The following is a 12,267-nucleotide window of genomic DNA, read 5'->3' as shown; positions in this document are numbered from 1 at the left end:
GGGCGGAGCCGACGGGGCGGGAGGACGCACGCTACGTATGACGGCGCCGACGCACACGCAGAAACGCGCATGCGCGGTGGGTCCAGTCGCAGACCGCGGCGCCCGGTGGGAGTCAGTATGGCGGCCGAGCGCAAAACTAAGTTATCCAAGAACTTGCTGCGCATGAAGGTGCGGGGACGCGAGGGAGGCGGGTCGGGCGGTGGGGACACCTAGTCTTTCCGACCTGGCTGGAGCCTAGGCGGCGGGCGTACGAGGGCATTAGAGAAGCCCCGGAGGACCTACAGCTGTCGCCTTCATTCATTCACTGAGCAGCGCCTGCTTTGCTTTAGGCACCGGGAACTGGATTATAAATTCCGGCGATTCTTTCTTAAAACCGGCGGTCGGATAGGAGAGACAGACGCCTAAGCAGGCACTTAAAATACAGTGTACTCAGCGCAGTGGTGCTAGAAGCGCCGGAAGCCCCTGGAACTTACTTGGGCTTTTACGGGTAGTGGCATCTAGTAGACACTGAAGGGTAGGTGGGCGGGTGGGGGACAGAGCGTCACAGACTGGGGGAGAAGCGAGTTCAGAAGTTGGTGAGGCAACCCTCCACCCCAAATCCGTAATTTCAGAGAACTAAAGGTCATTCAGTCTGTCTGGAAGGCAAGTAGCAAGAAATGGCCCTGGAAAAGAAGCCAATAATCACAGCATGCAAGGAAGGAATTTTAGGGCAGATTAGGAATTTTTTTTCTTTATCTTGTGAGCACTGGGAAGCGATTGAGCACCGGGGCGAGTATCACGAGCTGTGCTTAAGTTTTCACCGTTACTTTCACTGTCCTGTGGAGAATACATTGCTGACAGAAAGACCCGACAAAACTGCAGTCATAACGACCAGCTAGGACTGATGATCTGGGTGAGGGATTTCAGTGGTGGTGGGAACAGAGAGAATTTTAACAGTTGAGGTGAAGGTGAAGTTATGTCACCAACTTCAAACAAAATTGATTTTCAGATGAGGTGTGCGGACAAGGGTAGATAAAATGAATATAGGAATTAATACAGGAGAAACATGTAAGCCTTAAAACTTAAGTAACGGTATTAGCGAACATTTCTAGCTCTATGTGCTAGACACTGAGTGGTTTGCATATTACAGGGCGGGAAAGCCACATAATAACCGATTGAGGTGGGTACGATTATTATCCCTCTCTTACAGCCAAGGCACCTGAAACAAGAAGTAGGTAACTTGCCCAAAGTTACACAGTTTATACGTAAGTGTAGACAGGGCTTAAACTCAGGCAGTCTGGCTCTGAAGCCCCTGCTCTTACTTATCAGTACAACTCTGTACTGCTTGTCACTGAACACCACCCTCTAGATGCAAACTGCTAGATGTCTTATTTACAGAATAATGGAATTTGCAGTGAAGGGAAGCAGGGCATAAATAATGTTTTGAAACATTGGAGAGTAAATGGCATGTGCAAGACCTGAGTGGAGTTGAGCTGGAGTATAACCTGGGATGGATAGGGTGAGTGAGAGCGGAGGGTGAGTAGTAGTGTAATTAATCATTTTTGAAGTACTTCTTTGATATGTATTAGCAAAATTTGGATCTTCAGTAAACAGAGGGCATTCTTTCCTTATGGTCTGTAGTCATAAATTTCAGGGAAGTATATTGGCAAAGCAGGCATTGGGAAGATTTTAGCAGTTGTTTTAGTCTTGGAATAAGTCAAATGAAGGTATGCTGGCTGCTTAGGGCTCAGACCAACAATCTGACTCTGTAATTGTGAAGGAAGAAGTTAACTTAAAAGTTATCTACCCCTGCCTGGGCGGTTAGGGAACACTCAACTGGACACTTGAAGCAAAGGAGACAGAAACAATTACCCAGCTTCTCTGGCAAGTTTGGCCATTGCCAACAAAAAGCCTTCTGGCAGAACAGCAGGAGACACAGAGTATACAGATAAAGTGGGGTATCCTATGAGAAGCAAGGGAGCAGCTGCTTTAGGTTTCCTTATCTAGTGTAGCTGTTCAGCCAGAGCTAAATATAGAGCAAGAATGAGAGGGTTGAGGATTTAGTACTGAAAAGACTCTGATGCTGGGAGGGATTGGGGGCAGGAGGAAAAGGGGACGACAGAGGATAAGATGGCTGGATGGCATCACCGACTCGATGGACGTGAATTTGAGTGAACTCCGGGAGATGCTGATGGACAGGGAGGCCTGGCGTGCTGCAGTTCATGGGGTCTCAAAGAGTTGGACACAACTGAGTAACTGAACTGAACTGTTTATTTTCTAGTGTACTGGAAGTCCTCTTGTCTTGGCCAGCTAAGCTGCTTGGTCACCCCACCCCCACCCTTGAGATCGGATTCCCAGAGAAATGAGGTTGTTGGGGAAAATAGTTGCAGACTCTGATTTTGTTATGTTTTGACAGTTCATGCAAAGGGGACTGGACTCGGAAACCAAGAAACAACTAGAAGAGGAAGAAAAGAAAATCATTAGTGAAGAGCACTGGTACTTGGATTTGCCTGAGCTGAAAGAGAAAGAGTAGGTTTTTTATGATACGTTGGACGTTCACAACCCTGTAAATATGATTCATCATTCCAGTGACATAAAACCCATGAACTGATATCTGTTCAGTTTCTTGAGTTAGCCCTGTAAATATTTTTTTTTAATCATTAAGTCTATAAGAGTTCTACTTGCATTTATATGTTTTTATTGATTTTGTCATCATTTATAACAGTGTTCTTTTTTTTATATTCCTTACTTAGAATAAAGGAATCTAAGCCATATGTCTCTGGTGATAGCTGGGGACCTTTTAAGAAAATCTGCAATGTGCTGTCTGTTGTATTAAGTTCTGAAGATTATATGTGTACTTCAGGTCTCGCCAGTTTTGTTTCAGTAACAGAGTTCTCCATAGATTGAGCTTTGTAAAGTCAAGAGTGTTTTGTTTATTTTCTTTTTAATTTTTACTGTTAATACCAGTCATCTTAGCTAACATGTACTGAGTCTTTAGTGTATATACTAGGACCTGGGCAAAGCACTGTATGTCTCTTAATTATTTAATCCTCACAGCAAACTTGAGAGCTGGCTACCATCATTCCACCCATTTTATGGTTGAGGAAACTGAAGCTTAAGGGAGGGTAAATTGCTTAGGGTCACCAGATAGTTATTACTGAAACAGGATAACACACTAGATCACTTCTCTTCCACCTCTAAGCTTGGTTGATGCATGGTAAATTTTTAATGAAGGAGTGATGATTCACATCATCAGTTAACTTTTCTAAATGTTTCTGAAAGCTGTTTATCATTCCTCCTTGACTCTTTTTTTACCTTGATAGCCTCTGTGGTACAGTAGTTTTACTTAAATTTTATCAAGTGACTAGTTCAGTTCAGTTCAGGCTCAGTCGTATCCGACTCTGCGACCCCATGAATCGCAGCATGCCAGGCCTCCCTGCCCATCACCAACTCCCGGAGTTCACTCAAACTCAACGTCCATCGAGTCGGTGATGCCATCCAGCCATCTCATCTTCTGTTGTCCCCTTCTCCTCCTGCTCCCAATCCCTCCCAGCATCAGAGTCTTTTCCAGTGAGTCAGCTTTTCACATGAGGTGGCCAAAGTACTGGAGTTTCAGCTTTAGCATCATTCCTTCCAAAGAAATCCCAGGGCTGATCTCCTTCAGAATGGACTGGTTGGATCTCCTGCAGTCCAAGGGACTCTCAAGAGTCTTCTCCAACACCACAGTTCAAAAGCATCAATTCTTCAGCACTCAGCTTTCTTTATAGTCCAACTCTCACATCCATACATGACCACTGGAAAAACCATAGCCTTAACTAGATGGACCTTTGTTGGCAAAGTAATGTCTCTGCTTTTCAATATACTATCTAGGTTGGTCATAACTTTTCTTCCAAGGAGTAAGCGTCTTTTAATTTCATGGCTGCAGTCACCATCTGCAGCGATTTTGGAGCCCAAAAAAATAAGGTGTAACACTGTTTCTGCTGTTTCCCCATCTATTTCCCATTAAGTGATGGGATGGGATGCCATGATCTTCGTTTTCTGAATGTTGAGCTTTTAGCCAACCTTTTCACTCTCCTCTTTCACCTTCATCAAGAGGCTTTTTAGTTCCCCTTCACTTTCTGCCATAAGGGTGATGTCATCTGCATATCTGAGGTTATTCCAGCTTGTGCTTCTTCCAGCACAGCGTTTCTCATGATGTGCTCTGCATATAAGTTAAATAAGCAGGGTGACAATATACAGCCTTGACATACTCCTTTTCCTATTTGGAACCAGTCTGTTGTTCCATGTCCAGTTCTAACTGTTGCTTCCTGACCTGCATATAGGTTTCTCACTAGAGATGCTGCTTATTGTCTTCAGACACACTTATGTTTTCCCTTTTTATACCTTATAATTTATTTTTTTGTTTCTAACACAGTTGTTGTCCATTGTTTACTTGGCTGATCTTCTCTAGATCTTTCTTGGGAGGTTGAATGTCCTTCTCTAAAGATAGAAAGTACATCCCACCAGGAGGGATGGAAGGAAAGTACTTTGTTTTTTTCTGTTTACTTCTCAACTTGCTTTTCTCTTGCTTCTCAGAGGAGGCAAGATGTCAGTGAGGAAGGAGAAGATGCTGCTGAAGGTGGTATGGATTTGGGAGCAGGGGTTGGTAGGAAAGGGACTGTTACTGGTAGGGAGGTATAATTTAATTTTATGCCTTGGCTAAACTTGCTCAAGAGTATTCCAGATGTTTTGTTACTTATTTTTAATGAAAAACAAGACCGTTTGTATCTTGTTTTCAGTATTCTTTTTTTCCCCCCCAACATAGCATATTAGTCCCAGGAAAATGACCTTTAGATTCCTTTCCTAGGGAGGTATGTGACATAGTCTGTTCAGGTTCTGTAACAAAATACCACAGACTGTGTAGCTTATAAACAACGTAAATGTATTTCTCACAGCTCTGGAAGCTGGAAGTCCAAGATCAGGATATCAGCCTGGTCATGTTTTGATGGTGGTCCTGTTCCTGGTTCAGAGCCAGCACCTTCTTGCTGTATCCTCACCTGGTAGAAGTGGCTGAGGATCTCTGTGGGGTCTTTCCTAAGGCCCTAAACCCATTCATGAGGGTCCCACACTCATGACTTAAGCACCTTTCCAAGGCCTCACCTCCTAATACCCTCATCTTTGGGGGTTAGGATTTCAATATATGAATTTGTGGGGGGACATGAACTTTCAGATCATAGCAGTAAATATTAATAATAACCTTTTGCCATCATTCAGTGTCATGTTTATGTTTAGAAATGAAGATCAGTTTGGGACATCAGCTGGAAGAGATGAAGCTGTCAAGTTGGGTAATTTGAGGAGTGTATAACAGAGACCACCAAAGTGTGGGCAGAGGTAGGGAAGCAGCTGTGGACAGTGCAGCACCTCAGTGGCTTGTGTAGTAGAAATAATTTCCCCCAGGCCTGAAGGGTCAAGGGGAGGGAGTGGTTACTGACTCTGAAGACGGGCTGTGTGGAGGGAGCGTGTTGCAAGAGTCGCCATCTTTATCTGAGGGCACAGCCAGCCCAGTAAGCCTATGGAAGGAAGCCGTTCCATGTGTTACATTCAGAGCAGCTTCCCAAGGCACTGATGGTGGGGGCTATGGGGGGTGAGAAGTAGACCAGGAAGGGCAAATGGATGACATGGCCCTGAGGTGTGTGTGCTTTAACACCCCAGATAGTGGGATGGATTGGCTAATTTAGTGCATGGGCTCTGGAGACAGACAGACCTGGGTTTGATGCCCACCTCTGCCACTTGATTACTTGTGATCTTAGACAAGTTATTGAACCTGTCTCTTGTCATTGGTATATTGGGTGTGATAATATGAGAAGAAAATGAGGTAATACATGTGAAGCAGTGACCACAGTGCTAGGCATAAAGCACAAAGTGTTAGCAGTATATATTTCCTTATATTTGAGTGTTAGGAAATTCAACCACTCTTTCTGCTCATTTGTGTTTGTGAACCTTTACTTGGTAGTACCATCTGAATTATTCCAAAGGGTTACCGATCTCCTTGAAACTGAAGATTTCATTGTGTATATGCTCTGGGAATCTAGAGGTTGCCATTCAGCTATATTGGACTATAACTCAGTGATGACCATTAGGACTATTCAGGGTGCATGCCTCCCTTAGCCAGTGACCAGGCTATGTAGGTGGATTAAGACCTGCTTGCTTTGCCTCAGCTTGAAACAGCTGCAGAGCTTCCTAACTCTGGAGCTCCCTGTAGGGGCTGAGGTCTTGGTGTAGCCACGCTGCAAGTCAGCTTCTCCCTCAGCCCAGTCTTGCAGCCCTCACTTCCGTAGAGGGGTGTCTCCCAGCCAGCACTCCCCAGTGAAACTTCTGTGCAGAACTCTGTCTCAGAGTCTGTTACCAGGGAACCTGATACTTAGTCTAGAAGTGGAAGTTAACCAGATCAGAGATTTTGCTCTGTTGTTGCCATGTTGTTTTTCTCCAAAGGATGTGCTGTGGTTTAGAGGATGTGAGTACAGCCAGTTTAATGACTCGCCTGCCACAGGATGATGTTTAAAAAGTATTTTTGGCTACTGTGCTTCTTGTGCTTATGTATTGTGGCCTGGTGAACTTCGAGAACTGTGAGGTCTGAGATTGACCCTACTTGCAAACTAACAAGTCAGCCTGCTACAGTTTCACAGATACTGGTGGAAGGCAGGAGTGCTCTGAGTCAGAGACAGGACTTTCATTACTCACAGCACAGCAAGCAGCTTGAGCATCACGTTGGCATCATTTCCTCTTATCCCAGGAAGGATGACATGGTACCCACAGTAGGTTAACATCAGAACAGAGAAGTCTGAGCTTAGGAGCCCCGAGTCTTTGATACTGAACTGCAGACAGACTTGCCTGTGGCCCCAGGGTAGGCAGTATCCTTATTTTGAGCCTTAAAGCAAGTCTGTGTATTGCTCCAGCAGGAGAACAGAGACAGCCGCTCAGCCTTTCAAAGCTTTGCACTGTGCGTGTATCCTTGAAAAGAACGAAAGCACATCTAGGGCCTCACTCACAGGCGTGCGGAAATGAAGGAGACCCACAGAGACTAGCTCCCCAGCAGTGAGTTTTTGCCCTGTTTTGCAGTGCTTGTTATTCGTGGCCCTAGGCAGGTGTGTCTGTTTTTTCCTGAGCAGTAGTTTCTCATCTGCAATAATTGACAAAATTGATAATTTCTTGGATGTGTTTTAGCTCTAAAGTTATGGATTCTGATTAATGAAAACAGGAAAATTAAAATACAGAATGTTTTCAGCTATATTTTGGAATATTTCCCTTATTTGCTAGCTCCATGAGTGTCCCTCATCATTGAAACTATGCTTGTAGATAACAAACCACCTTTTCATACTAATGTTATTGCGTCAATAGAAATGCATGAGAAAGCCCTCTGAGGGGCCAGTGGTCCTTCTGCGAATCCTTTGCTGGCATTTGGGTCCATCTTTTGACTTAAGTGAAGGCTTAAATGCATATGTATGGTGCTTTCCTAAGGGAGGTGATTTACTTGAGACATTCGTGATGTTTTATCACCTGCACTCTACAAGAAACCAGATTGGCCAGTTGAAAGGGAATCTCAAGTTCATGAGAAATGCTGAACAAAACGTTCAGGAGAACATGTGCTGTCGTCGGATGTGCTCACTTGGGATGGGGGTTATGCACCGGTGACTCGTGGGAGAATCCCTTCGGACACTGAAACATCCACACCTGCATCTGGATGCCCTCTGTGGTGTCCAGTGTTGAACCCTCTCAGCAGCAGCGCCGTTTTTACTTGGATGATGTTTGGTGTGAGGTCAGCCACCTAGCCACTCTTATTTCTGCTCATTTTCCAGTCCCACTCATCCGGCTCTCCCAGTGTCTGTAAGATACCCTGTATCCTTAGGGTAAATTACTTCTCTGCTTAAGTCATTCAACATCAGTCGTTGTTATATATAGCTGAGAGCTCCAACTTAAGACACTCACTTAAACCTACCTAGGACACTGATTTCTGCAAATTTAATAAAAAACTTGGGTAGGGAGCATAAACATCAAGGAAACTTCACTTTATGTTTGGAAAATTCAGGTACCCTCTTTTCTTACCTCACAGTGCTTTTGTTGACCAAAGCAATCCGTTTTTATCTCTAACATTAGGTTAGAAAGCTTAGTGTATTTTTCCTTGATTCCACTGAGAACCATAAGATCTATTTTTCATTTGAAATCTTTACTTTTATTTGCTGTGCTTTGCTACAAGTAGACATGCTATTAATACAGCTTTATTTTCTCATTTAGGAGTTTCATTATAGAAGAGCAGAGTTTCTTGTTGTGTGAAGATCTTCTCTATGGAAGAATGTCATTCAGAGGATTTAATCCTGAGGTTGAGGTATTAAATATAATTGCTTCAGATTTAAAATTTTTCCACTTGAATTCTTTCTGCTAATGATTAGGTTTAGGTTTTTTCCCAACAGACACCATTTCTCCTCATTATATAGAAAGTAACAAGTCCTGAAATATTGCCATAGCTATTTAAAGAAATCACAGGCATTGCAGTCTAGTTTTATGTTAGAATTGAGTAGATGATTTAATTTGGCGGATACAGTCCCTGACAGTGCCACTGTATATATTAGGGTTTTAGCTCAGGTCTTTTACAGGAATGTCAGGATTTTATTCATTTGCTGCCATTATGAAAAATTATTTTCTGGCATCTATAAATCTATCTTTTCTAATGGAAAAAGTGTTACTTAAAAATTGAATAATTTGACTTTTTAATGGACAGCTTTTAATTCAAGCTTGTAAATAGATTGTTAAATGATTCTTTAGAAAGTTTGTCTTCAAAGGAAGTATTTACCTTGTGACCGAGCTGTTTATTTTAATCTTTCTGCCTCAGGTTTGTAGAGAAGCACAGATTTGTCCATTTAACAAATAATTATTAGAACTCTGGCTCAGATACTGAAAGCTCTCCTATCAGTAGTTAGCCAACCACATGGAGGTTTGTGATACACAGCTTTCGTTTGGTAACTGTCTCATGAAGCTGTAGTTTCTTAGCCCTGGGACTGTTGACACTGGGGCTAGAATTGCCTTTGTGGGGGGAGGGGGGGGGGCTTCCTGTGCACTGTGGGATGTTGAGCAATATCTCTGACTTCTGCCCCCTACCCACTAGACACACACATACACACTCCAGCTGTGACAACCTGAACTGTGTCCAGACATTGTAGACATTGCCAGGGGCCCCTCGGTGAGCAGAATCATCCCTGGTTGAAAACTGGTTCTCTAAGGATGCCTGGAGCAACCACAGTTAGCCAAACTAAACACCAGTGTTTATTTATAAAGACTGCAGGTTGATTTTCCTTTGTCTCGACTTTTTTTGAGTGGGTGTGCTAATTAAGGCAGTAAAATCGACTTTACACAAAATCAACACTAGAAGTGTTTGTGTTTAATATATCTCCTGTTCTGGCCTGCTGAAAGCTTTAGATTAGGAAGAGAATGAGAGCAATGGGGTAAAAGATTAAAAAAGATAGCAAAGATGATGAGCGAATGATGCCCAGAGACTAGGGTATTGGGTGGGCAAGGACTCCAAAGTGATGCAGTGGGAAATAGTGTTGATCTGACCCTCCAGATTTGATGTGGGACGTTATTAGAAAGTGACTTTAATTACCGGCACTCTAAAACACTTAATATATGCTCTCTGGGAAAAGGTTTTGAACTGTTTGGCGTGCAGGTCTGAGCTGTCATAAATTGTGAGAAAAGTTCAGTGTACCTGGCTATAAAGAGAATTATACCAACTTGGGAACACTTACTTTATTACAAGCAGGATGTACTTAGGACACATTTCATAGTATCTATGTGTTTCTGGGGATGCCTACCGTGGGGTTTATTCAGTAAATATTTACTGTGCACCTGTGGTGTGTCAGCCCTGTGGAGGCACTGGAAGTGCAGCAGGGAACCAAAGGCTGCGCCCCCACAGAGCTTGTACTGAGACTGCTTCATCTTCAGTCCTTTAAACGTTGGAAAAGCTAGTCAAAAGTGATTTCTGCTTTCCTTTCCTGGTCCCACCTTTCTGGTAAAGAGGATATTGTTTTTAAGTCTGTCGGTGGATACCTATCAAGAAAACATTAATGTGAGAAAAAGAAGCCAAGGAAAGATCCATGGCATGCAGACATCATGTGGACATGAGTGTGTTATCCACCCGCATGTTTAGGGGTGAGGAGGCCCCCCACTGTTACACCAGCGCTGGTCTTCCAGCACTTCACTGCTCTCCTTCCCCAGCTACCACCCAAGCTGCGTTTAAAATTACTCCAGACTGTAGTGTTTCTCCCATTTGGCTCAAAAGTGGGAAGTTCAGAGGATGCATGAAGTTTACTCCTCCTTTCCCCACTCACTACAGTGTGTTAGCAGTGTGCCTGCTTTAGATAGAAGTAACTAGTACATTTCTGATCTAAAATACAGTTTAAACTCATTAACAGTAAGTCTAATCTAGTGAGGCTTTGTCTTCTTGTTTTTTTAATTCAGAGCTGGCTTATATCAACATATTGTGGAGTAAAGTTGGTTAAATTTTACAGAGACTCCCTTAATAAGTTTTGGCTAGTCCTGTAGATTCTGTGGATTCTGTGTCTCTACCTTCAAATGTGTCTGGCACTAGTTCCTTTAACAAGCTTTTTCCGACCCTGATAGTCACCACCGTAGTGTTTTTTTTCCAGAAATTAATGCTTCAGATGAACACCAAGAACAAAGCAGAAGAAGTTGAAGAGCAAACAGTGGAGCTCGATGTGTCAGATGAAGAAATGGCTAGAAGGTAAGTGTTATCTTAGACCAGGTTTATAATCTGAGCCCAGCATTCACTGACTCACGCTTACACTCCTTCTGCCCAGTGATGGGTCTGCCCTATCTTTGAAGGGAGTAACCCCAGCAGAAAGGGGACTTCCTGCTTTTTCTAACATGACCTGGGGTGGATTCATACCTGTCACAGGCTGGCAGCTGAGGGCTAATTTCTAGTGCTGCTTCTAATACATATTTTAAAATATACATCTTAATTTATTAGGATAATGCAAAACCAAAAAAAAAAAAAAGAATTGTTCGCAGAGAAATTCATGAATTTTAAATCAGATTATTTCTTTTAATCATAGTTTTGGTTTTTCTTATTCTTTGTTGTGTATTTGATTTTATATTCTTGACAAGCTTTGATTCCTTTTTTATTTGAAACTAAACTTTTTCTGTTTTATCATCTTAACAGATATGAGACCTTGGTGGGGACAATTGGGAAAAAGTTTGCCAAGAAAAGAGACCGTGCCATTTACGAAGAAGATGAAAATGGAGACATAAAACCAGTTAAAGCAAAGAAGATGTTCTTAAAGCCCCAAGATTAAAGTGGAGGTCTTAAGATATAGCTCAGGGATGAGAGCATATTTTGGAACTCAACTCTGTAGGTTCCTCTATAGTTATTAATGGCGTAATGTTTATTTGTAAAGAAATGTATACTTTTGGAAACATGCTGTTTTTGGAACAGACATGTGATGGATGTTATACATCCTTTGCTTAACAGTGTTCATCAAGAGTGGACTTTAAACCCTTGGTCTTCAAGTGTACATAGGTATGTGATAGCTTCCTAAAGAATATTTTATCTCAGATTTTTTTTTTTAATATAACTCTCCAGTCACTGACCTTAAATTGAACTCGTGAAAACTAATACCAGTGTTTAAATTGCCCTTATGTTTATAAACATGTCAGGTCGGTTCATACATATATTTTGGAATCAGGTCATGAGAATTTATTATATGTTAATTCATCAAGAACAAACTTGCCTCTTCGGGCTAAGTATTTTCATGCTACAAAGTCAATGTCAATGTGTGGAATTATGTTTTTTGTTGTTGTTTAAGCCTTTACTTAATTTTTAGACATGGTTCTATAATAAATACCTGTTTTCATATACTTTTTTGTTCTCTTATCAAATAATTGTAGTCTAATTCAGTATTGGAACTTTTGTCCAATTGGTAATGTCCAATAGCCATTAACTTAGAATATGGTGATATATTAGATTGAAACTTTTACAGGCCAAAAACAGTGATCAATTTTTGATAGTTCAACCCAGTAAAATTTACCACCAACCACACTGCCTCTCGAAAGTGCAAGTCACTCAGTCGTATCCAACTCTTTGTGACTCCATGGACTATCCACGGAATTCTCCAGGCCAGAATACTGGAGTGGGTAGCCTTTCCCTTCTCCAGGGGATCTTCCCCACCCAGCGATTGAACCAGGGACACCATCTCTTAATCTGAACCTTATTCTATATAGTAAATGAGAGGCCCATGGAAT

The 12,267-nt window shown here is 42.3% G+C and overlaps 1 protein-coding gene across 1 annotated transcript; it reads left to right on the top strand.

Moving 5' to 3' along the window:
- Positions 1 to 11: 11 nt before the first annotated feature.
- Positions 12 to 11,883, top strand: MPHOSPH6 (M-phase phosphoprotein 6). Its single transcript, XM_006044494.4, has 5 exons — positions 12 to 168; positions 2,396 to 2,508; positions 8,251 to 8,341; positions 10,656 to 10,750; positions 11,189 to 11,883. The coding sequence occupies exons 1-5, from the start codon at positions 70 to 72 to the stop codon at positions 11,319 to 11,321; spliced, it is 531 nt and encodes a 176-aa protein (XP_006044556.3). The 5' UTR covers positions 12 to 69; the 3' UTR covers positions 11,322 to 11,883.
- Positions 11,884 to 12,267: the final 384 nt, after the last annotated feature.

This window comes from Bubalus bubalis, chromosome 18 (assembly GCF_019923935.1).
Source record: "Bubalus bubalis isolate 160015118507 breed Murrah chromosome 18, NDDB_SH_1, whole genome shotgun sequence".
Taxonomy (NCBI): domain Eukaryota; kingdom Metazoa; phylum Chordata; class Mammalia; order Artiodactyla; family Bovidae; genus Bubalus; species Bubalus bubalis.
The sequence above is the reverse complement of the archived record's forward strand: the minus strand, read 5'-3'. Positions and strand labels throughout refer to the sequence as shown.

What these genes read in the sequence shown, in the direction of transcription:
- MPHOSPH6 (XM_006044494.4), top strand. Translation starts at nt 70, where the DNA reads ATGCGCGGTGGGTCCAGTCGCAGACCGCGGCGCCCGGTGGGAGTCAGT. An exon ending in GATTTAATCCTGAGGTTGAG is followed by an intron (nt 8,342 to 10,655) that starts GTATTAAATATA and finishes TTTTTTTTCCAG; the next exon opens with AAATTAATGCTTCAGATGAA. An exon ending in GATGAAGAAATGGCTAGAAG is followed by an intron (nt 10,751 to 11,188) that starts GTAAGTGTTATC and finishes TCATCTTAACAG; the next exon opens with ATATGAGACCTTGGTGGGGA.